Here is a 23,137-nt window from a genome sequence, read left to right as displayed (position 1 = left end):
TCGTTGGTCTTGCTCAGTTGCAGGTTATTTATTCACTCTGCTTTCAAAGAATACTTACCTGAGTCACAGCAAAACCTAACAAGAATCTGTATTTTCAACATTAAGAAAAACGCAATTAAGTAAAAACTTATAGTATAAATGTTCTCCCCTTTAAGATGATATTCTGTATCTTTGGTATTTAAGAATGTAACAGTTTAAATGTAATCTGACTTCAAGTGTAGATATACAGTAATTTAAAAGTTATATGAATGTCACTTTAAGAGTAATCTATATAAAATGACTTTATAAACTGAAGCATGTATTACAATGCTAGAAATTGAAATTCATTCCTTAGGACTGGCACAGTAGCCTACTCGCCTTGTATGCACCACGATCCCATATGGGCAGTGGTTCATGTCCAGGAGGCCCTGTTTTCCAACCAGCTACCTGCTTGTAGCATGGGAAAGCAGCTGAAGAAGGACCAAAGCCTTGGGATTCTGCACCCACATGGGAGATCTGGAGGATGCTCCAGGCTCTTGGCTTTGGATCAACACAGCTCTGGCTGTTGCTGCCATTTGGGGAGTGAATCAGCGAATGGGAGATCTTTCTCTCTGTCTCTCCTTCTCTCTGTATATCTGACTTTGCAATAAAAATAAATGAATCTTAGAAAAAACTTATTAGAATAAAATGTTCCACAATACTGACATAAACTGATTCATCTCATTACTTGCTTGCAAATAATGTACTATTTCAATGTGTGTCCATGTGTATTTATAAAGACATGTCTTTAAACTGATTCTTACCAAAACACTGTTTTTCTCTTTGTTATTTAAAGTGGCTCCAGGAGGAAAGTAAGCCGTAGTGCTTGTTGTGATATCCAAACTTTTGCAAAGGTTTTCCTGGGTGGCACAGTCCATCCATCCTACATTAACTAGACCTTCCTAAAATGAAGAGGAACAAAAACAGGCCATGCTGTAAATGGAAGAAAATGGGCTTTAACTTTTCTTTTACAAGATTAAAACATTTCAATAGCATTCAATAACTTCAGATTATGAATTATGGTTTTTCCCTGATAAAAAAATTTACTTCTTATAGAGAAAGACTCCAAGAAAAATGATTAACGGAAAGAAGGTTGTTCATTAATCTCTTTCAGGATAAAAAGCTTGAACTGTTGTGTGAGGAGTTTCATTATGAGTATCCTTTCAATGATTACAATTTATTAGACATTCTGTATTTATAATGTACAATTAAATTATTGCCTTCTTCATTTTAACCTACAGTGGCAGAGCCTCTTTTAATGAATTTCAAAATCCTACATGACAAGCACCTTTTTTAGACAGTCAGGTTATTGCAAAATCTGGTAATGGGGCAAGAAAACAGTGATGTAAACGAATGTGAACATGTATCCAATGGGAATCCCAGAGATGAGAGAGAATGAGACAGAAAAAATAATTGAAGTAACAACTGGCAAGTATCTGCAGCTCAAGAAGCATGTTACTATCTACTGAAGAATTCCAACAAACTTCAAATACAGTAAGGAAATAAAAACCATAAAGAGAGACTGATCTGTTAACCTGGGAGATATGTATGTAATATCTATGCTTTACAAAGAGCTTTAGGAACTCAATAAACAAAAATGAGCAGGCATTTTTCAAAAGAACAAATCCAAATGGCTAATAGACATAAAAAAAAGAAAAAGCTCTAGCCACCTACCTGTTAGGGAAATGAAAATAAAAATTGCCTTAAGGTTCCACTTTACTCCAATGAGAATAATCTGCATTTGGAAATCTACTACCATCACCTACTGGCATGTAACTGGAGAACAATTACACTCTATTTCACTATTGGTGGGACTTAGACTAGGTTCAACTTCTTGGAAGTCATAGAGAGTGCTAAGACAACTGAAAATTGATCTACCATATGACCTTCTCCTGGGAATTTATCCAAATTAAGTGAAGTCTGCATATAAAAAATGAGCTGAATCCATACAGTATAGCAACACAATCCACAATAGCAAAGACATGGAAACAACTCAGATCCCTGTGGAACGACGAATGGATAAAAACATTGTGGTATATTGGTCATTCAGTACTAGGTTATTTAATTTCATGTTGTTGTAAATTTTTTGTTTTTCATCCTGTTGATTTTGTTTTACTGCTTTTCATTTAATGGGATGTACAGTATCCATGTAACAGGGACTATCATATCCAGACGTGAAGATACAATGCAGTATGCATCTGTACTTCCATATCAAACATGGACACCCAATGAAACTGTTAAATATATTTTGACAATAGGATACTGAACTCTCTGCCATTGTCCATACCTACAATGGCAGGATACATTGAAAAACCAGAATGATGGACTTAGGACTGTGTATGAAGGAATACACCACTGTAATAATGTAGGGGAAATCAATGCAGGGGAGGGGATTCAGGCAGGGGGCTGGGAAACACCAGAGCCTATGGAACTGTATCATTGAAAAAAACCAAAAAACACCACTGTGGTACATCTACTATATGGAATACTACTCAGTCATAAAAAGAACAAAATTCTACCATTTGAAAGAAAATGCTCCCACCTAGAGACCATTATGCCCCGTAATAAGATAAGCCAGTCCCCAAAGGGAAATATCACATTTGGTCTCTGATATAAGGCAAGCTTCATGCAAAATGTAAAACAGATATATAAACAAGTATAAACAGAATTTCTAATACATTAACTGTGTAATGGAGAGTAGTTTACTAGGAAATGAAGATACATTGTAGTGAATATCTCTATTCCTAATTTGAGAACTCCCAATGAAACTGTTAAACATGTCTTGACTATCTGATACTGGATTTTCTACCAATGCCTATTCCTGCAATGCTGTAACATTACACATGAGAATGTTAAACTTGTAAGTGCTGCTAAAGGACTATACTACTGTAATATGAGGGAAAATGGCAAGAGGGGAAAATGAGGAGGGATGGAGAGGAGTAGGAAGAGAGAATCCCTATAATAGAAAATGGAAAATAGCAAAATTTAAAAAGATATCACTATTATGCAAAAAAACTATATTTAAAAACTCAGTAGCGAGGATGAATATTTGTTAAGCAATTTAGTCAACATAAAAGTGATACTGGGAGCCTACTGGCTAAAGTTGCTTGCACCAGGATTCCATATGGGCACCAGTTCTAATTCCAGCAGCCCTATTTCCCATCCAGGTCCCTGCTTCTGGCCTGGGAAAGCAGTTGAGGATGGTCCAAGAACTTGGGACCCTGAACCTGCATGGGGGACCTGGAAGAAGCTCCTGTCTCCTGGCTTCGGATTGGCTCAGCTTCAGCCACTGTAGCCACTTGGGCCAGGAATCAGCAGATGGAGATCTTCCTCTCTGTCTCACCTCCTCTCTGTATGTCTTACTTTCCAATAAAAATAAATCAATCTTGGGGTCTCAGGACGGACGTCTCATGCCTATATCCCAGACGACAACTACAATGTGCACGTGGTGAGCTGTCCCCGGGCAGCCAGTACGCCATTTGGTGCCAGGCTCTGCCTGCTGGCTGACCAGCCTGGATCTCTGGGGTTTTGGTTCTTTGAATCGCTGGTTAGGTAGATCCAGGTTGAACCCATTGTGCTTCTAGGACATGAAGCAATTGTAAAGATCTCCAATGGCAGTAACTCTTCCTTTGAAAAACTTGTAATCACTGAACAATGCTGACCACCAAATACCAGTCCATGCAGAAGCTATGGCTCAGGGCTTGTCCAGCAGGAGCATATCTTGCTACCTGACATGATGATGGATCAGAAGAAGGGTCACATTAGGCCGGGCCATGACATTAACTGGCACTAGAACAGTAACCGGGGGCAGATTCTGTGAGGGATGTGTGGGCCAACCCTGTGGAAATTCTAGCCCCACTGGTTAGCTCAAGAGTTGGGGTGGTGATGGATTATGCTAGGTGTGACCAAGGAGCCTGCCATCAATCACAGGTAAAGGAACCCCCAACAGTCTGGACTAGTCAGGGCAGCAGCAACCAAATGTGCATCCTGAACAGGGTGTGCGGTGGGCCGGGCTGCAACGTTCACCAGCTCATACAAGGCCAAATGGAAGGCTAGACTTTGCCAGAACCTGGCCTAAACCCAATGGCATGTATGAGAACTGGGTCTGGGAGTGGATTAAGTGAAGGAACTTGGGAAACTCCCTTGGGGAATCATAGTTCCCGCTGGTGAACATGTGGTCCAGACCTGGGGGTCGGACAAGCTGGACAAAGTAGCTCCAACAGCTGGGTAATGTGTCAATTGGTAATGGAACAGGGTGGACCAGGCAAGACTGAACAAACCTTAGCCCACAAGCGAAACTAGAGACCAGGAGGGAGCACAGGTCATGCCGAGCTAGGCTCTTATACCTACTGGCTTGCATGTGCCAGGAACACTAAGCCACAGTGTCTAAGGCAGAGGTTGGGACAGGTGAGGGATTGAACCTAGCTGAGTCAGAGCCACCACCAGTATGCATGTGATCTATGGCTGGGAATAGGCCTGGCTGGGGAGCTAAGGGGACAACCCTAGCCGGGTTGAGGTTCCTAATAAGGGGCATGTGGGCTGGAATGGGGGCTGCATTTTGAACAGGGAAAAGGTTGTAGTCTCTCTTGGCACAAATGTGGACTGGGATTGGATGCACCAAGCTGGACCAGATTCCAACACCGTCTGGTGTCCTGGAGGACCAGGGTAGATGTGGGATGGACTAGGCAAGGTCTCAACCCCTACTAGCCATGTGTGAGCCATATGTGGGTATGGACCAGCCATGGTTGGGCTGAAACATCCAACAGCAAGGACCAGATTGGGTTGAAGACCAGTGACGAAAAGCCACTGTTCCTGCTATGACAGGAGGTGAACTGAGTAGGGCTGGCTCATGGACCCACTGGTAAGCGTGAAACCTGGCATTGGGAGACGTTCTGATGGAGGAGCCTGGGCAACTCCTCTGGCAGGAAACAGTCCCGGCAGGTAAGCGCAAGAAACATGATAGGAAACAGCCCAGAACAGGCCATGGAAAGTCACCCACTAGCAAACATCTGGCATGGATTGGGGGAAGGACCAGGCTGAATCTGTCCACGTCATCCACTGGCAAATCCAGGCACCAGAACAGTGTGGGTTGAGCCAGGTTTGGTCACAACAAAAACTAGTGCACAATACGGAATGCCAAGGTGAGGTTGCCTGTAACAGAAGTGACCACAGCACCCATCCAGCACGTTTGAGAACCACGAAGGGAGGGGGCGGAGCCAGCAGGGGAATAAGGGGAGGGTTCCTTTGATGGACAGCTACTCCCACTGGAGAGTGTGGGCTTGGATGGGGGCAGACCAGACTAGGCAGGGCTACCACACCTGTGAGCCTCATGTGGACTAGATCAGGGAAAAGCTGGGCTGGGCTGATTATTCCTACTGGTGCAAACAAAATTAGAGTGGGTGAGGGTTGTTTGGGCTTAGCCACAGCATCAGCTGGCAAAAGCTGGCATTGGGGGCTAATTCTGTCAAGTCAAACCACAGAACTATCTGGAGAGTGCACAATCTGGGAATGGGGGAGGCCTGGGAGGGAAATAGTGGGCTCCTCCCTCTTGGGTTACCACTTCCACGGGAGGGCACAAAAACCAGGACAGCGGCTGGGGTGGAATGGGGTGTGGGACAGACTGGACTACTGCTACACATATTGGCAAACCAGGGTAGGGAGTGGGCCTGGTGGGGGTTATTGTGGGCCGCTCCAACTAGGCTGCAGCTGCCACTTGTTTATGCGAGGGCCGAGAATGTGCTGGGCAGAACCAGGCTGGACTGCAACACCCACTGGTTCCAGTGGAAGTCGAGGCTGAAAACAATCAACCCAGCGATCGCAACCATCAGCTGATTGGGGCCATGCACCGAACCAGGCCCTGTCCCTGCTAGCACATATAAGAATCTGGTCTGAGAACACCTCAAAGTTTCTTTGGAAATTTCCCCAGTCGAAATGCTGGACTCAGAACCCTAACCAAGAAAAGAGAGAAGACAGAACAGATCACTCAAACACCTCAGCTATATGTTGGCAGTGAAATATAGGGCAAACAGAGACTCTATGATGGACTATATCAATCAGTGGATTCTTCAAAGACCTCATAGTGCTTGGAGTGACAAGACTGGCAGCAAGATATAACTGTTGAACTATCAAAACCACTTGAGCAAGAACCTCGGAGCACACCCTACATGTGGGACCTGGGGAGGGTGCGAAATTGGGTGGGCCTTCTCCCTTAATATCCCCCTTTAAACATGAAGGAAACAATATGGAAAAAAAAAATAATAGTCTTACCCACTTTCCTATAGCCCTTGAACCATTTTACCCTAATTAACTATGTAAAGATTGCAAAAAATATAATTAAAAAAAGGTAAAAAAAAAATCTTTAAAAAAAAGGTGATACTGGAATAATCTTTTACATATAAGATTTTTTCAATGTGTACATAAAGAAAACTGAAGGTTCAGACTGTTTCCCTGATGAATCCTATGAAAAAATAAAAACTGTGCTCGCTTCGGCAGCACATATACTAAAATTGAAAAAATAAAAACTGAAGAAGTAAAATCAATCATTTGGAACAATTTCCGAAAATTTCCTAACTATTTACAAGGCCAGGATATCTTTGATGCGAAATATGCCCAATGATATTAGTGAAAAGGAACACGAAAAATCAACATTACAGACAAAACACTCACACATCAATGCCAACTATGTTGATTTAATTAATCTGTGAGATATTTTTCTTTTGTTGATTATTTTGAGATTTTCAGGTGATTCTCAGATAGTGGTGTTGTATAGGTACTCCTAACGTACAGCGAAATACAGGGAGGCAACAAAACAAAAGTATACTAAGTGATTTTGATATCTCAGATACAATTGATATTAAAAGAACAAAACCTCAGTGATGCATAAAAAGAGACGAACAGTAGCCAGTATAAAGAAGCAATGATTATGAATATAGGGCCACCAACATTATGCCCAACTGTCATGTGCGCTCTCCAGTCAATGTCAAATCACTTATATGACCGTGGTTATAGAAGATCAACATGTAGCTGAAAAAAACTTTTTATCTAATGAATGCAGAGCTAAAAAGAAGCCGGGGAAAAGGAAATTATACAACTAAAAGCATCTTTAGTCTGGCTTAGCCTCAGCCATTGTGGCTATTTTGGGATTAAACCACTGGATAGATCTGTCAGCCTGACTTTCAATGAATAAAACAAATCTTAGAACTTAAAAAAGAATTTTCCTGCCGCAGTATCTGTTTCCTAACAAACCACACATGGCACATTTCTGAAGAGATACGTGCTCAACAAGAGCCAGCCTCTTCAGGAAGGACTCTACTTGCAGGACTGTGACTACAGGAGGTGACAGCTCCACGCATGCCCCTGCTCCTGAAGGCCTCCCAGGGGACGGGATGCCAGACTGTACCATATTCATAGACTACACAGACTGATACAAGCCCTAGGCTTTCACATTCACCCACCACACAATGACTCATCCACAGCATTTTCTACTTCTGCAAGCTCCACTCATGATGTTCATACGGCAATAGAATTGTCTAATGATGGATTTCCCAGGATGCAATAACTGACAGAAATTTTATCAGGAGAAAAGAATGTTATCAACAATTGTGACTGCAAGTTTTAATATGCCCCTCTCAGAAATCAAATTCTCATACAAAAAAATGATACAGATATGAATAACATAATAAATTTGAACTAGTAGTTATAAAATTTCACACAATACACAGAGAATATATAATTGTGCAAAAAACATTTTCAGTTTTTGCAGAGGACAAATTCTCAAAGCACCAAGGTACCTTTAATAATGTTAAAAAAAATCAATGTCATACAAATAAAAAAATGAAAACACAAAATGGTCTGCAAATGACAACAGAACTCAGTTAAAGACGAATTCATAAATGACAATGAAAGCAGCACGTGCCAATACCTACTGAAGATAGCTAATACATATCAAGAAATCACACTGTGAATGCATCAGAAAACAAGGAGGATTACAAGTGTTCAAGAAACTACAAAATGTGTGAATCAATACATAAATGTGTTCCTTTACAAGATGATAATTTTACAGAATGATTGACACTTACCAACATGCCGCTAAGCCTCAGTCGTGTCTGTGAAGTCAAACAATCTGAAGAGGAAAAAAAAACTGTCATGAGGCAATTTCAGCTGAGTAAGCTTACACTTCATCCACTCGCTTTCATTTCCACCCAGTAACTTCTCAGGATTTCTAGCTACAGACTCTCAGACATCTTTTGGGGGTATTACTCTCAAATCTTTCTATAGTAACAATTCCTTTTTTCTAAGAGATCTCATGGTTTGGGTAGATTAAATGCGATGCACCTATTTGATAAAGATATGTAAGAAATTTTCAAAACCTTAAAATAGCTTCTTCATTACTTAGATGAAGTTGTGCAAACATGCATGCTAGTATACAATGAGTAACAATGAAGATAAATGGGTCTACAGCATCAGAGAACCTAGAAGGACAGGAAAACATACTTTATTGGAACAGAGACTGTTTAAAAAGTCAGCCAGGCAGATGCCTGGGCATCAGGCCAAAACAAAGGAAGAGCTGGTCGTGAGAGACTAAGTTTAGAACTGGTTTTTCCTCAAATGTTTTATCTTTCTTAGAGAACAGGCAAATGGCTGATTTTTAATTACAAGGCAATACATCCTGAGCAAAGCAGTAAGAAGGGCGAGAAGTGAAGTGTAAAGAAAAGACTCAGTTGGGATTTAACACCTGAAAATGTATTGATGTTATCAGGATGTTCTAGATTACTGGCGACAATTTTTACCCAATCTCACTGAATATAGTCTACAGTGTGTATATTTTTTGTTACAAAGTGTTAATCTTTTAACTTACAGAAAGGTTCTTAGAAATGGAAAGGTGCTACCCCCAAATACTTTGAAAGAAATCTATGTATTTCTTATATAATTAAATATGAGACAAAGTTTGTATCTCCAAAAATAATAATACTCTGGGAAGGGACATAGCTGTCAATAGTTATTTTTTAGACTTCTGATATCTGTGACTGCATGAAGGTAAAATTTATCAATGCTCCAATTAACTTGTCCACAGAACATATATTAACAAATAATTAACAAATAATTGGATCATGTGCAAAATAATGAAAAAGGTGAAATACTCATCAAGCAAAAAAACTACAATCTTAATTATAAACTGTAGTTTCAAATACTGAGTAATCAATTACAGTAACACACAACTGTTACCTAAATTTTACATGCCAGTCTTTTCATTTCTAGAAAATAATAAAATTACCTCCTCCTGTGGAACAGAAAGTGATGAGCCAGCCAATACCAGCAGCAAAAGCAGTCTGTATAGAGTTAACAAAATTTCCTTCAAAGAAAGCAGATTTTTTTTCCTTAAAAATTTTTTGAACATTTCAGAATGGGTTTAAATTTACAAAAGGCCACCTGAAACAGTAATCCCCATATATTCCATATCCTGATGAACCAATTACATCCAATCTCTGATCACCTGTTGGTATTAATGGAAATAAGTCTCCTGCATTACTTTTTCTAATCTTGTTCCCTTCCAATCCACTTTTGTCTGAGCAGTTATGTTAACATTCCCGTTGAACATCAGACTCCTTCAATGATTGTCTAAGTTGTTTATTCATTATTTCAATGAGAAAGAAATTCAAACTATGTAAAGCTTTGTATGAATTCAACATATTTCTGCATACAACACATTTCTTCCCATACCACTCCACCCCATTACTCATCTTTTGTCAGATTCACCACATACTGCAAATTCCCCACATAGAGAGTAATCTCATAAGGTTTCTAACTCATTTTTCATGATGACTGGGTATGACCTATTTCAAGAAATATTTTCTAATTATTTCTTTTCTTCAACTGGGTTATGTCTTTCATGTTTCCCGAGCTTTCTGTAACTGTCTCCTAGTGTCCTCACTGCAGAAGGGTGCAGGTCACCAGGACTGCACCCCTACTACAGCAGCCCGAGTTTCTGACCTGGAATGGATACTCACGGATGAAATGAACATTTCTGTAGTTGTGAGTACTATCATGTCATGGACAGGCCAGGCCAGAGCAGGTATCTGCCTGAAATCACTTGAACAATTAAAAACCCAAACAGAAGAGTTTAACTTTAAGCTGGAGAAGCCAGACTTTACTGCCTGTTACAGGGCAGTAAAATAGTATAGCAATAGCACACATGGTGTCAACCTGAAAATGCCTTTCCACTGAGCCTTATCTCATACCCATTTCCCAAATATTCCTTGTTTTCGTTTCTGTACAAAATACAGTTTAAGTACATACTATTCAGCAGAGACGAAAGAATGACAACTCTCTTCCATTGAGAAGATACTTAAAATTTTACCTTGTTGATCAAAATATTAGCATTGAAAAACTTAAAATGCCAATTTCAAAATATCCTTGAAGGGAAAACTAAGGGAAAAAATTACCTGTTGATAGTTCTGTCACTGTGCTTTTCACATGCTGCATGGCAAAATTCACCAAGCTTTCTTTTGATCTGTCTCCATGATACTTCACTGTAGCCTATTGATTTTTTAAAAAGGGAAAAATTTTACTTTTCCTTTTTTTAAAACTAAAATACCTGTATTTTATTTTACATCATTGTAAATAGTGCAGTAAATTCTTTTTCAATAGTTTAGTATATTTCTTTTAAGTTTTATTTAGGAGCCAGTATGGAGGCAAGCAAGCTCATCCTCCCTGTAGCATTGGCATCCCCAAATGTGCGTTGGCATCCCCCGATGGGGTTCTAGTCTGGTTGCTCCATTTCCAATCCAGCTCCCTGTTAATGATCTGGAAAAGCAGCGAAGGATGGCCCGAGACCAGAAGCAGCTCCCGGTTCCCAGCCTCAGATCAGTTCAACTGTGGCCACTGAGGTCACTTAGGCAGTGAACCAGCAGATAGAAGCTCTCTGTGTCCCTACTTCTCTCTTTGTAATTATGACTTGAGTAAGAAGAAGTAATAAATTTTTTAAAAACTACACTTTATTTATTCGTTTTAATTTTATTTGTAAGGCAGACACAGAGCTCTTATCTGTTAGTTCACTCTCCAGATGTTCACAGCCAGAGACTGCCATACTGAAGCCAGGAGACAGAACCTCTGGGCAGCTCTCATGTGCTGCTGGCAGGAACTCAGGACTTTAGCCATGGCCTATTACCTTGCAGGTATGTTAGTGAGAGCCTGGATGGGAGGCAAAGGCAGAGGGGAAACTTCATCCCAGGCACTCTGATGTGGAATGCAAGTGACCCAAGCGGTAGCTTACCTTGCTCCACCACAACACACAGTATTTCTAATTAGTATGCTGAGAACACTGATTGATTTTACGGAAGAAATTTTAGTACTGTTTTTAAGCTATAGTTTCACTCTCATTATTGGAAACTATAAATATTAGAGCTACGCAGGTTATGAAATACCTGTAAGATACTGTAAACTATCCACACTGAATAAATTAGGTTATTTCAGACAGAATAAAATGGACAGGCATTTCATTTGAAATGCAGCAAAATCAAGTATGGCATCCAATGTTTTTACTCATAAATCATTCAAAATATTTACTATTACAGCCTAATCAGATGACACCAAAATTGAGGCTTATAACTGACAACAAATTCACACGTTGCATTTTCTTTGCAGTTCCACAAATCTATAAGAGGCCGAGTTTATTCCTTACCATTCCAGATCTAAAAATGAAGAGGCTGGGGTAACTGTTGACTCCTTTCATCCGGCAAAGCATTCTGTCATCGCCACAGTTCACAGCTCCAATCCGAAGTAATCCATCCACTTCTTTAGCAAAGTCTCTCCACTGTGAGAAAAAAGGAAAACAATGATCTCTCTGGTAAGTTTATTTTTCTTCAAGTTTTACATTCATACAGCAGAAAATTTAGCAAATAAAGCCATGCAGAAGTGAAAATACTGGTAATTATTTCTGATAGTTGTAACAACTGCTAACAGGAAAAAAAAACCACTCAAACGTACTAAAAAAAGAAAAAAATTGATTAGAAATAAAACTTTAATAACTGAGATACAAGAAATACATACGGTAGGAGCTAAATCATGACAGTGTGAGCATCCTGGGGAGTAGAAGTTGACAAACCACAGTTCTCCGGAGTTCACAGCAGCATCTGAAAGCACACAGGATAGAAGCAAGGCAGAATTACCTGCTAATGCTCATGAGTGTCTGTTAAAAAACACCTGGTTGCAGAAGAATGAAACGTATAAATCTTTCATATTACTTTAACCATTTTCTGTTTAACTTTTGTTGTTGTTAAAATGTCATTTCAAATGTTTTAACTCTTGGAAGCACCTAACTGAATACACAGTAGCCTTGACCTGCAAGATGAATATGGACATAAAGCTTTGCAAAGGCTGCTGTAAGAAAATAACAGAATTCCATGAAACAGAGTTGTGGATGACAGCAACAAACAGAAGCAAAGACAGTGACTAAAGTTCTTGAACGATCTGCAGTACAAGTTAAGTGTGCGGGGCTGTGATTTTTTTTTTAATTTTAAAAGTTTATTTTCATTTCATCTGAAAGGCAGAGTAGCAGAGAGAGATGGAGGGAGGGGGAGTGTTACAGAGGGAAAGAAAGGGAAGGTAGGAAAGGACAATGAAATGCAGGGAAGTAGGCATCAAGAGATCCACCTGCTGATTGACTTGCCAAATGCCCACAGCAACCAGGGCTGAGTCAGGTTCAACTCGGGGCTCTTGAACTCAGTCTGGATGTCTCCTGAGGGTAGCAGGGACACCAGTATTGAACCATCATGTGCTACGGCAGCAGCAAGCTAGAGAGCAAGAGTAGCTGGAAGTATAATAAGGCACTCTACTGCAGGGTGTGGAGTCCCAACCAGCAACTTAACTGCTGCCATCTCATGTCTGCCCCAAAGGATTCTGACAGTGGTTTCTAATTCTGAATCAATCAAGTAACGTACACATATAATAAGATTTTATCGAGATCAAGTTTAATATTTACTCTAAAGAGGTTTAACTTAGAAGATCATACTGCTTGAAAAGTGTAAGGATATATACTATGTCATTCAAGATAAAAAGGTGAGGATCACCTGCTTTCAGTTCAAGAATCCCAATCCCAAATCAGCTACTAGTAATTTAAAGTTTTTTTCATAAATTATACTAAGGCATCAAACAATACTTTAAGTGAATACTTTTAAAAAAAATACATATTTTATTTGAAAGACAGATTTACAGAGAGAAGGAGGCACAGAGAGAAAGATCTTCTGTTCACTGGTTCACTCCCTAAGTGGCTGTAATGGCTGGAGCTGAGCCAATCCCAAGCCAGGAGCTAGGGGCTTCTTCCAGGTCTCCTAGAGGGCTGCAGGGTCCCAAGGCTTTGGTCCATCCACTACTGCTTCCCCAGGCCACAGGCAGGGAGCTGGATGGGAAGTGGAAGAGCGGGACATGAGTCAGCACCCATGTGGGATCTCAGTGCATGCAAGGCAAGGATTTAGCTGCCAAGTCATCACGCTGGGCTGCAGTGCATACTTTTCTAAATACATGCAGTTAATGCAGGCTAACAGAAACACTCAGGATTTGACATTCATCTAAATTTCAGTTATAAGACAGTTTGATGGAAACTGTTCATTTATATACCTGTAATGTACAGTTTAAGATTTTATTTGCTGTTCTAATGTTTAGAATCTGACAGACAAATCTAGGTGCTTGAAGTAAGTGACAGCTGGTTCGAGACCTGTCTTCCAGAAGATGTCTGAGTATTCAGAATCACTAGTACACGTGTGACATGTTCTGTACTTTTGCAAAAACTATCCAGAACTTGTTTATTATGACTGAAAACCATGCACAGGCTTTTCTTAAACCTTTCAAAGGTTTCCTAAGATGCATGAATTTCAAATAATTTTTTGCCCCAAATAAATTGATAATTCTATCTTCCATCATGATCTTGGCGTATGCTTGTATAACTGCACTGAGATGTTAAAAAACAAAAAAGGAATGTACTTATGTACTGTGTTGTTAATGGAAAGCATGAGAAAATTTTAAAAGCCTTAAATATGCCATTTTCTGTTTTGCACTGAAACAATGTTCTGTTTTGACAGAGAACTTCTTGTACGATTCTACTCCTGAGTAAAAGGAGAACTCTCAATAAAACCTGCAAATAAATATATCTCTACACTGTACTATTAGTTTTTCTACCTTCGCTAGTTCTTATCACATCATGATACATTTAAACGTCAGAACGTTAAACGGGACTACACAATAGTGATAAGATGGGGGAAATGGCAAAGGAGGTAGGTGAGGGAAGAGATGAAGCCTTACACCTATAAAAATGTATTGTGCAATAAAAAAGGAAATATTTCTAACAATCTAAAGTGGCGATTTGGAAAAAAAAAGTGAATTGCTATGTAATTTGGGGTAAATATCTAACTACAAATTGAATAGGTAGAAAATGACATAAATGAGAAGAGACCTCCACTGAAAGCATGAGTTACAATGCAGCGAAGCACTAGAGGTGTAAGCTACAGGACATGCTGAGAACCAGAGGATCAGTGTTTGCCTTTCCAGGAGAGGTAGTTGACAAACACTTTTCAACAGACCCCTGAGCCATAAGGACAAAAGGGGACTTCAAGGCACATCTATAGAAGGGCCAAACTGGAAAGTGACAAGTCCTCTCAAGGTCCTACCATTAGATTATCAAACATTTCTTTGATTGATGATCTTTATTTCAAACAGTTGGAGGTCCTAGCCAGAAAACACAATTCTTTGCAAGAGGAAGAGAACATACGTAACTTTAACTATAACTCCATAATGGGGCCAGGTGCAGTGGCCTAGTGGCTAAAGTCTTCGCCTTGAATGCGCCGGGATCCCATATTGGCGCTGGTTCTAATCCTGGCAGCTCCACTTCCCATCCAGCTCCCTGCTTGTGGCCTGGGAAAGCAGTCAAGGATGGCCCAAAGCTTTGGGACCCTGCACCCCTGTGGGAGACCCAGAAGAGGTTCCTGGTTCCCGGCTTCGGATCGGCGCAGTACCATCCTCTCCATATATCTGACTTTGCAATAAAAATAAATAAATCTTTTAAAAATATATATATAACTCCATAACAATTCAAATGAATTTTTTTTCTTTCCGTTTGTAGGAAGACAAATTCTAAATAGACAGAAAATATAAGTGTTGACATGCGGGATCTGTAATAAAGTAACTCACTTAATAGCTACTTTGTATGCCTGAGCTCACCAAATGAAGAAAATAATAAAAGGAAATCCTTCAGAAAGAACAGCAAGAAATTCAGCGGTTGCTGTTCATCTCTCAGGATAACAAATGCTAAGCATGTAAGTACTGCTACATGTATATTTTGCAACTGGTATGCTGTTCAAGTTTTATCCTTCCAAAGTAACTATTCAGAAGTGAAATCAAAAGGCTGGATTTTTTTTTCCCACAAGTCTGTAGCAAGCAAGCTTAGCGTCTACTTGAGCCTGTTTTATGCCCTGCAAAATTCATGTTAAAATCTAACCTCCACTGTGAGGTAGAAAGAGGGTGGAAACTGGCTCCAAGTGTGGTATTTAGAGTCTTTGGAGTAATGATTCGGGATAGCTGAAGCCACAGAACACAGTCTCTGTCACTGAATTCTGGTGGCTCTGTAACACAGGGAGACACAGGTGCTCCCTGGCCATGCGATGCACTGTGACAGCTGGGAACTCTGCCAGCAAAAAGGCTGTTACAAGATGCAGCTCCTCCATCAAGCACCAGAAGCATTAGCTAGACTTTCGTTGTTGTTTCAATTTACCCAGTCTGTAGTAATGTGCTATGAAAAAAAGAATATACACCAAACCTATCATGAACTTATATACGACTAAATAACGTTTTTTATAAATGGCATACACTTTGCTAAAGATTAACGTTTTTATCATGGGACATTGTTCCATAACTTACCACGAATTTACTTAATCTCCTGTATTCATCACATTAACTTTTAACATCTGAAGAGTTTCTATCACAAACACATTAAAAACGCATGAGTTTTAGTGAAGAGACTGAACTTGTCCAAGTTTTAGAAAATAATACATTTGCAAACTTACCAAATTCTCTTCTTTCTAATGTTATGATTTCAGGATCATCATCATAAATACCTAATTTAAAAAGTACACAAAAATTACATAATTAAAATTTCACCATAAAATATATTACCACATAAAAACAGATTTAGTCCCTTGTTTTAATTGTGAAAAAAAATTAGATATGTCTACACTAAATCTTGAACGTGCAGATTAAAAAAACCTCAATCTACTTACTGCTGACACCTCTGAAGAGTGAGCTAGGGGTACTAGTTTCCTCACTTGGACTGTTACAGGTAGGTGTGTGAGAGGGTTTCTATTATTCACATAATGTCATCTCTACAGAAAATTCATTTTTAACTTTACTTTATAGACTCACAGGAAGTTGCATGAACAGGATGTATCCTGCTTATGTTCACTTCACCCAGCTTCCCCTATCAGTATCTAGTTATGTAGCTGTAATATAGTATCAACACCAGGGAACAGTTGCAAATCAGAGTATATTATTAACTATACAACAGACCTTATTCAGTTTGCTGATTTTAATAGTGGTATCACTTTCAAGTATTTTCCACTAAGCTTTTATTGTTAACTTTTGCAGAGATAAAGACAAAAATTTAGGAAATATAAACTTATTTAGTCAATGAGAAAATTTCCCATTACTATACAAAGTAGCCAAATCATGTTAACAATGAATGTTACTCAGAAATCAGTAAAGTTCTGCAGAGGCCAGCAGTAAAGAATTTAGGCTTCGTACAACAGAGTTCCATCACAACTACTCAACACTGTGCAGTGTGAATGGAGTCGCTAACAGCAAACAAATGAACACAACCGTATTCCAATAAAGTATTATTTATGAAAACAGACTGCAAGCCAGATCTGGTCAGCACAATGCAATTTGCCAACACCTGAAAAAACAACCAGGTGTTGTATGGACAACATATCAAAACATTCTTTTGACAGTAAAACCAGATTGGGAAGCAAACTCTCCAGATAAAATACTGAAGATCTCTTAGTCTAAAACGAAGGGTATATTTCAATTCCTTCTGTGCAGCTGAGGCCGACACCGACTTGGAGATCAGTGCTTATCTGAACACAGCCTCTGCCTGCCTCCTGTGTTTACCTTCTCTCCACCTTCCGCTAGTTTCCTTCCTCTACTCTTGCCTTATTTTTTCTTCTTATCAACACCTTCAGCCATTATCAATAAGGGTCCTACATTAGAAGGATGGCTTTTCTATTTCAGCGACCAGTATGAAGGGAAAATTTAGTCTTTCTTGGTAAATGAGACACTCAACATTTTTCAAAGACTTGAGCATTTAACTTCTTCCAATGCATGCATTTTTTAAATTAAACAATAACCCTTCAATCAGCAAGATTTCACCAATACGTCTTCCCTTCTGTACACATAACTTCATTACAATCGACAGACTTTCCTTCTAAATTTGACACCTATGGTAAATTAAAAAGAGCTAAACAAGGTGACAGATAACACAGGTAGGAGTGAAATAAAACTTTCACCTCGATAAAAAAATTTCATAAGTAATAAATCACTTTACCAAAATCATAACGATAATAGTTCCAGCTTTCATACTGGCCACCTTGATTCTCTTCAAGTCCCTTTTCTCCATACTTGTCATACTTTTTTCGCAGATCTTCATCTTTGAGTACTTCATACGCTCTATTTATTCTTAAAAAGTCACCATGTGCATTTGGGTTATTCTGTAAGAAAACATTAGAGATGGCAGAAATGACAGCTTAGGAACAACCCACGCGATTTCAGAGCTCCCGTACAGATCCCACAAATGGAGAGATTTCTGTAACTGCATATCAACCTGACGAGGTACAACGTGGTATCAGCTTGAGTTGAAATAAAGTAAGACTGTCTGAGGAACTACAATTTTCAAACAAAGATGACGAAAGGAAGAGAAATAAGAATTGACACAGGGGGTCAGAAACAGTTGTTCACCAGGCTGATCCTCAACCTGTAGGGCACTGGTTCCAGTCCCAGCTCCCTGCTCGCGGCCTGCGAAGGCAGCAGAGGATGACCCTAAGCCTTGGCACCCTGCAACCATGTGGGAAACAAGGAAAAAGCTCCTCGCTTTTGGCTTTGGATTGGCTCAGCTTTGGCCACTGCAGCCATTTGGGGAGTAAACCCCCGGATCAAGAGCTCTGTTTTTCCTTATCTCTGTAAATCCACCTTTGAAGCAAAAATAAATAAATAAATAAATAAAATAATAAAATAAAATAAAATAAAACAAAAAATCACAAAACAAACAAAAAATCCTAAAAGAAACTGACACTTTAAAAAGATTGTCTGATTTAGTCAAACAACTTTACTCCTTCCTAAGAAATGCAGCTGAGTGAAAAAAAATCTGACAACTCCCTTGGATTCTTCAATTTTGTAAATATTTGTTGCACACAAATAATTATACTTAAAATATGTATCTTACTCTATTTGAGGCAGTCTAAGGAAAGAATTAAATATGAATCAGAGTAAAAATTCAAAATTGCAATGGGAATGCTTCTTTTTTATTACTATTTCACAGAACAGGTTTTCAAAGAGTGCTTTTCATTTAGACATCCTGGGAGGGCATGGAGTTGTGGTGCAGTGGGTTAAGCCGCTGCATGCAATGCCCCAGGTGTCAACTGGTATACTGGCTGATCTTTTTTTTTTTTAAGATTTATGTATTTTTTATTACAAAGTCAGATATACAGAGAGAAGGAGAGACAGAAGGGAAGATCTTCCGTCCGATGATTCACTCCCCAAGTGAGCCGCAAGAGCCGGTGCTGCGCTGATCCAAAGCCAGGAGCCAGGAACCTCTTCCGAGTCTCCCACAGGGGCGCAGGGTCCCAAGGCTTTGGGCCATCCTCAACTGCTTTTCCAGGCCACAAGCAGGGAGCTGGATGGGAAGTGGAGCTGCCGGGATTAGAACCGGTGCCCATATGGGATCCCGGCACATTCAAGGCAAGGACTTTAGCCGCTAGGCTACTGCTCTGGGCCCTACTGGCTGATCTAATTCTCTGCTAATGCACCTGGGAAAGTGGAGAACAAAGGCCGAAGCATTTGGGCATCTGACCCAAATAGGATGGAGTTTCAGGCTCTTGGACTCAGCCTGGCCCAGCTGGGGCTGCTGAAGCCATCTGGGGAGTAAAACAGGGGACTGTCTCTTCCCTTCTCTGTCATTCTTCCTTTCAAGTAAGTCAGTGAAATCCCCCAATTAAAGAAAAAAAAAAGATGTACTTTGCTATTTAAAGTTAAAAATCATATTCAGGGCCCGGCGCGGTGGCGCAAGTGGTTAAGTCCTCGCCTTGCACGCCCGGGATCCCATATGGGCGCCGGTTCTAATCCCGGCAGCCCTGCTTCCCTTCCAGCTCCCTGCCTGTGGCCTGGGAAAGCAGTCGAGGACTGCCCAAAGCTTTGGGAACCTGCACCCGCATGGGAGACCCGGAAGAGCCTCCTGGCTTCGGATCGGCATAGTATCGGCCCGTTGCCCCGTTGCGCTCACTTGGGGAGTGAATCATCGGACGGAAGATCTTCCTCTCTGTCTCTCCTCTCTGTATATCTGCCTTTCCAATAAAAAATAATAAAAATAAATCTTAAAAAAAAAAAATCATATTCAGACATGTGAGACAAATTTGAAAACAATAAAAATAAAATATAAAGCCCAGGAAATTGACTAGAACTTATGAAAAGTATCATTTCTACTATTTAGTTTCACACAAGTGACATAATCCTATTCAAAAGTTCTCTCAAGAAAACATTGTCTTTTTCCTAAGAGGAAGACTAAATTTTACTAGGAATTAATCAGGTAACGTATAAGAAAGCCATGAAAATCAAGATGAATTCAATTTTAGATGATTTCTGGATATTTAATCACAATACTATAATTATATTTGGAAGTTCTCAGAGTTCTTTAAAACTTTTGGTCGGTGGGGATGTGCACACAGAAAACAGAGAATTTTAAGGTGTGTTACTAGCTATTATTGCTATTTTTAGTACGAGATATCCTCAATTCTAAGGAAATATTTCTGCTACTATTTTAAAGATTCTATCTATTTGAAAGGCAGAGAGTGACACAGGGGGTCGCTCTGGGGAGCGAACACTCCCACCTGCAGGGTGGGGTGGACCAAGCGGTCAGGGGAGTGGTCGAGATCTGATCACGGCTGCCATCCCTTGCTGCTGTTCATGGGCACACCTACAAGGCTGGCATCAGGGGTGGGGAACCCCAGAACCCCAATAAGGGACGTGAGGGTAAGCACCATCTTCACTGCTATGTGAACGGGACCCCAGAACTAAAACAAATGACCTTAACTCACTTGGCTAAGAAAATGACTTCAAATAACTTACACTGTTGGTCTGAAATTAGTGTTTTTAATGTAACTGTTAGAAGCTGGTTTATAAATTGTGGACGGCATTTGTTTTACCGATTTCATCATGCAGTTTTAAACCAGAACTGCTTTGCTTTTTCCTATTTTAGCATAGCAAGCGACTTAGTTTTTAACGCAGAATTGTTCTTAGGCATTTTGAACATTTCCTTTAAATAATTAAGAAAATAACTAAACATATTGAAATACAATAAATAGGTATTTAAAAACTTTCACCTACTGGATTTTTATCAGGATGTAATTTCAATGCCAACTTCTTGAAAGCTTGTCTGATTTCTCTGCTGCTTGCGGTTTTAGACACTCCCAGTAAACTGTAAAAATCCTGATCGGTGCCTACTAAAACGGCCAGACACACGATCAGAAAACAGAGACAGATCCTCTTCATGTCTCGGATATCGGCATCTTTATTTAACCAGACTCCCATTCTCCTTGTTAATACAAGCTACGACTTAGGTGAACCTTAAGATCCACTGCCGCTTCCAGTTGATGAGAACTTCTGCCGGCATTACTTCAAAAATGAATCAGCCCTTGTAAAACTGGCTCCAAATTGTTACTCTAAAGGGAAGAAAGCAACCAGTTAAAATTCATTTCACATTAAACGGCGATACATTTTAATTTATCAGGTAACTTGGTCAGCAAAAGTAACATCTCAGTAAGTGGTAGAGCACTGGAAATGCCTCAGGCTCTATTTGTTGGGGGGGGGGGGACTTCCTTGCCACCCTGGTGTTCAAGCATCCAGATTTGTGGAATCACTCAAGCCAACACAAAAGACACTGAGTATGGCAAGCTACAACAGTTAAATACACACTCAGCGATTTATACAAGGAGCTTCTTACCAGCAATAACACAGGGTAGAAACTTCACTTCTCTCCCGTTTTTTCTTAAGGTAGTGCTGTTTTTTAATAAGCCCCTTTCTGCTTTAGTTCTTTAGCCCTTCAGGCTGTCCAGCTTTCATTTCAATCAGATTTCACTTGTAGGAAACGACCTCTGAGGGGACTAGAAGCAGTGTCCTTTCCAAGGCCCTATCCGTTTCATCAAAGCGCAGCTACACTCTGACAGCGGCTCTGTTCTACCCGAGTATTCTTAGGTGAACTGCCTAAAGTAAATTTGGATAGAGGCTGATGTGTAAAAACACTACGATAAAAAAAATCGAAAATTAACAGTGTAATTTTACTGCAAAGTTTGAATGCAGCAAAGGGGGGCTGCAGTCTAAGCCCCCTTTAACAAATGGAAAAACAAACAGTAAAGAAGAAAAGCAGTTACGCAGATATGTTCACCTGTCTAGGGCAAAAATAATCACTCCACATCCTATCCAAACACTTAGCTGCAAAGTTTTCACAAAACTCAAGAATCTAAGTTCCCCAGCATCCGCCAGTCTCTTCTTTCTTCACTTAATCCTTCCTACCTGTCCACTTTAGAATGTCTCTTTACTTTTTGAACAGGCTTTCTCATTTCTAATCCCCCTTACCGTCTCTTAAACACAGATCTTTGTAAAATATATTGACAGCGTTGAACAAACACCCCGACTGGCAAACAAACCCCACTTGGGACTCCCCACGTCGGGGTGAGGCTGCCCTCGCCCACGGGTGAGTGTGGGCGTGGCGGCGTGGCCATGGGCCCCGGGCTGCAGGCAGCACAGGTGCGGCAGGTGAAGGCTCCGCAAGCTCTGGGATGCTGCCCTCCCGCCCCAGCCCGAGGGGGGAAAGACGGGGGGCCCCCGGGGCGAGCAGGGGGACACACCGGCCAAGAGGGCTGCTGACTGGAGCCCCAGGTGCAGCTAAGGCAGCCTGAGCAAGTGCGAAGCAGGAGTCAGTGGCAGTGGGGAGGCTGGGTAGAGGAAGGGCGCAGTGAGGAAACCGGGAGGATGCAAGGAGCGCCCAGACGCCCGGGGTAGCCATGGGAAGGACGGGGAGGACGCGGAGGACGGAGTCTCGGAGCGCGGGCATCTCGCTCCTCCCCTCCCGGAGGGCCCAGGACCCCGGCCCGTGCCCACCTCCAAGTTGCCTCCAGCAGCTACTCATCCTCAATTCCAGCGGCCCACTACGCCCAGCCGAGCCCAGAAGGGTGCGGGGGGCGTGGGGAGCAGGCACTCGGGGCCCGGCCCGCCGCCGCGCCCGGGTTCGGGGAGGAAGCCGAGTGGCACCGGCAGCCGAGAGCGCTTGGCCGGCTCCGCTCCAGGCGCGCCGGTCTCCGCGGGGAGCCGGGGCGGGGCCTGGCGCGAGGCACTGTGGGAAAGGCGGAGGGACGCCGCGGCCGGGGGAAAGGCCGCAGGCCCGGGGCGGGCGACGCGGGCGGCGGCGTGGCTTAGGTTGACGTGGCCATCCGTGCGGGATCCGGATCCTGCTCCGGGTCCGGTTCCGACCGCGAGCTGAAGGGCACAGCCTGTCCGGCCCCTCTACGCCCCCGCAGGAACGCGGCAGGTCGGCGGAACCGAGGCCGACGAGCCCCGCCCCTTCCTGGCTCCGTTGCCCGGGTGACCGGGAAACCCGGAGGTGGGGGGCCGTGTCTGCGACGCCCTCTTCTTAAAGGGGAGATGGGCTGGTAGAGAACCAGCTGAAGGGAATTTACCTGGTTGATGGGTGGTGGCGGCCGGCAGGGGTAAAAGTGGCCAGAGGAAAGGGTGCTTGCTTGAAGTGGTAGCGCCTACTGAAGAATAAAAGCGCACAATTTAATGCGAGTGTACCAAACACTTGAACATGATTCAA

General features: G+C 41.4%; 1 protein-coding gene across 1 annotated transcript in view; it reads right to left on the bottom strand.

Annotated features, from left to right (window-relative positions):
- The window catches only part of DNAJC10 (DnaJ heat shock protein family (Hsp40) member C10), a 44,039-nt gene extending 21,395 nt beyond the window's left edge, over positions 1-22,644 (bottom strand). Inside the window, exons 1-10 of the mRNA XM_040971820.1 lie at positions 22,426-22,644; positions 20,653-20,987; positions 17,603-17,765; positions 16,071-16,121; positions 12,067-12,149; positions 11,699-11,830; positions 10,461-10,554; positions 9,293-9,370; positions 8,097-8,140; positions 783-920 (exon numbers count right to left, since the gene is read on the bottom strand). Coding sequence (XP_040827754.1) covers positions 783-920; positions 8,097-8,140; positions 9,293-9,370; positions 10,461-10,554; positions 11,699-11,830; positions 12,067-12,149; positions 16,071-16,121; positions 17,603-17,765; positions 20,653-20,856 — 987 coding nt within the window. The 5' untranslated portion in view covers positions 20,857-20,987; positions 22,426-22,644. The remainder of the gene's footprint in view (positions 1-782; positions 921-8,096; positions 8,141-9,292; positions 9,371-10,460; positions 10,555-11,698; positions 11,831-12,066; positions 12,150-16,070; positions 16,122-17,602; positions 17,766-20,652; positions 20,988-22,425) is intronic.
- Between the last annotated feature and the right edge of the window lie 493 nt (positions 22,645-23,137).

The sequence above is a fragment of the Ochotona curzoniae genome, unplaced genomic scaffold (genome assembly GCF_017591425.1).
Source record: "Ochotona curzoniae isolate NIBS_2020 unplaced genomic scaffold, NIBS_Ocur_1.0 contig_2210, whole genome shotgun sequence".
NCBI lineage: Eukaryota > Metazoa > Chordata > Mammalia > Lagomorpha > Ochotonidae > Ochotona > Ochotona curzoniae.
Note: the sequence above shows the minus strand (reverse complement) of the source record. Positions and strands in the feature narration are given on the sequence as shown.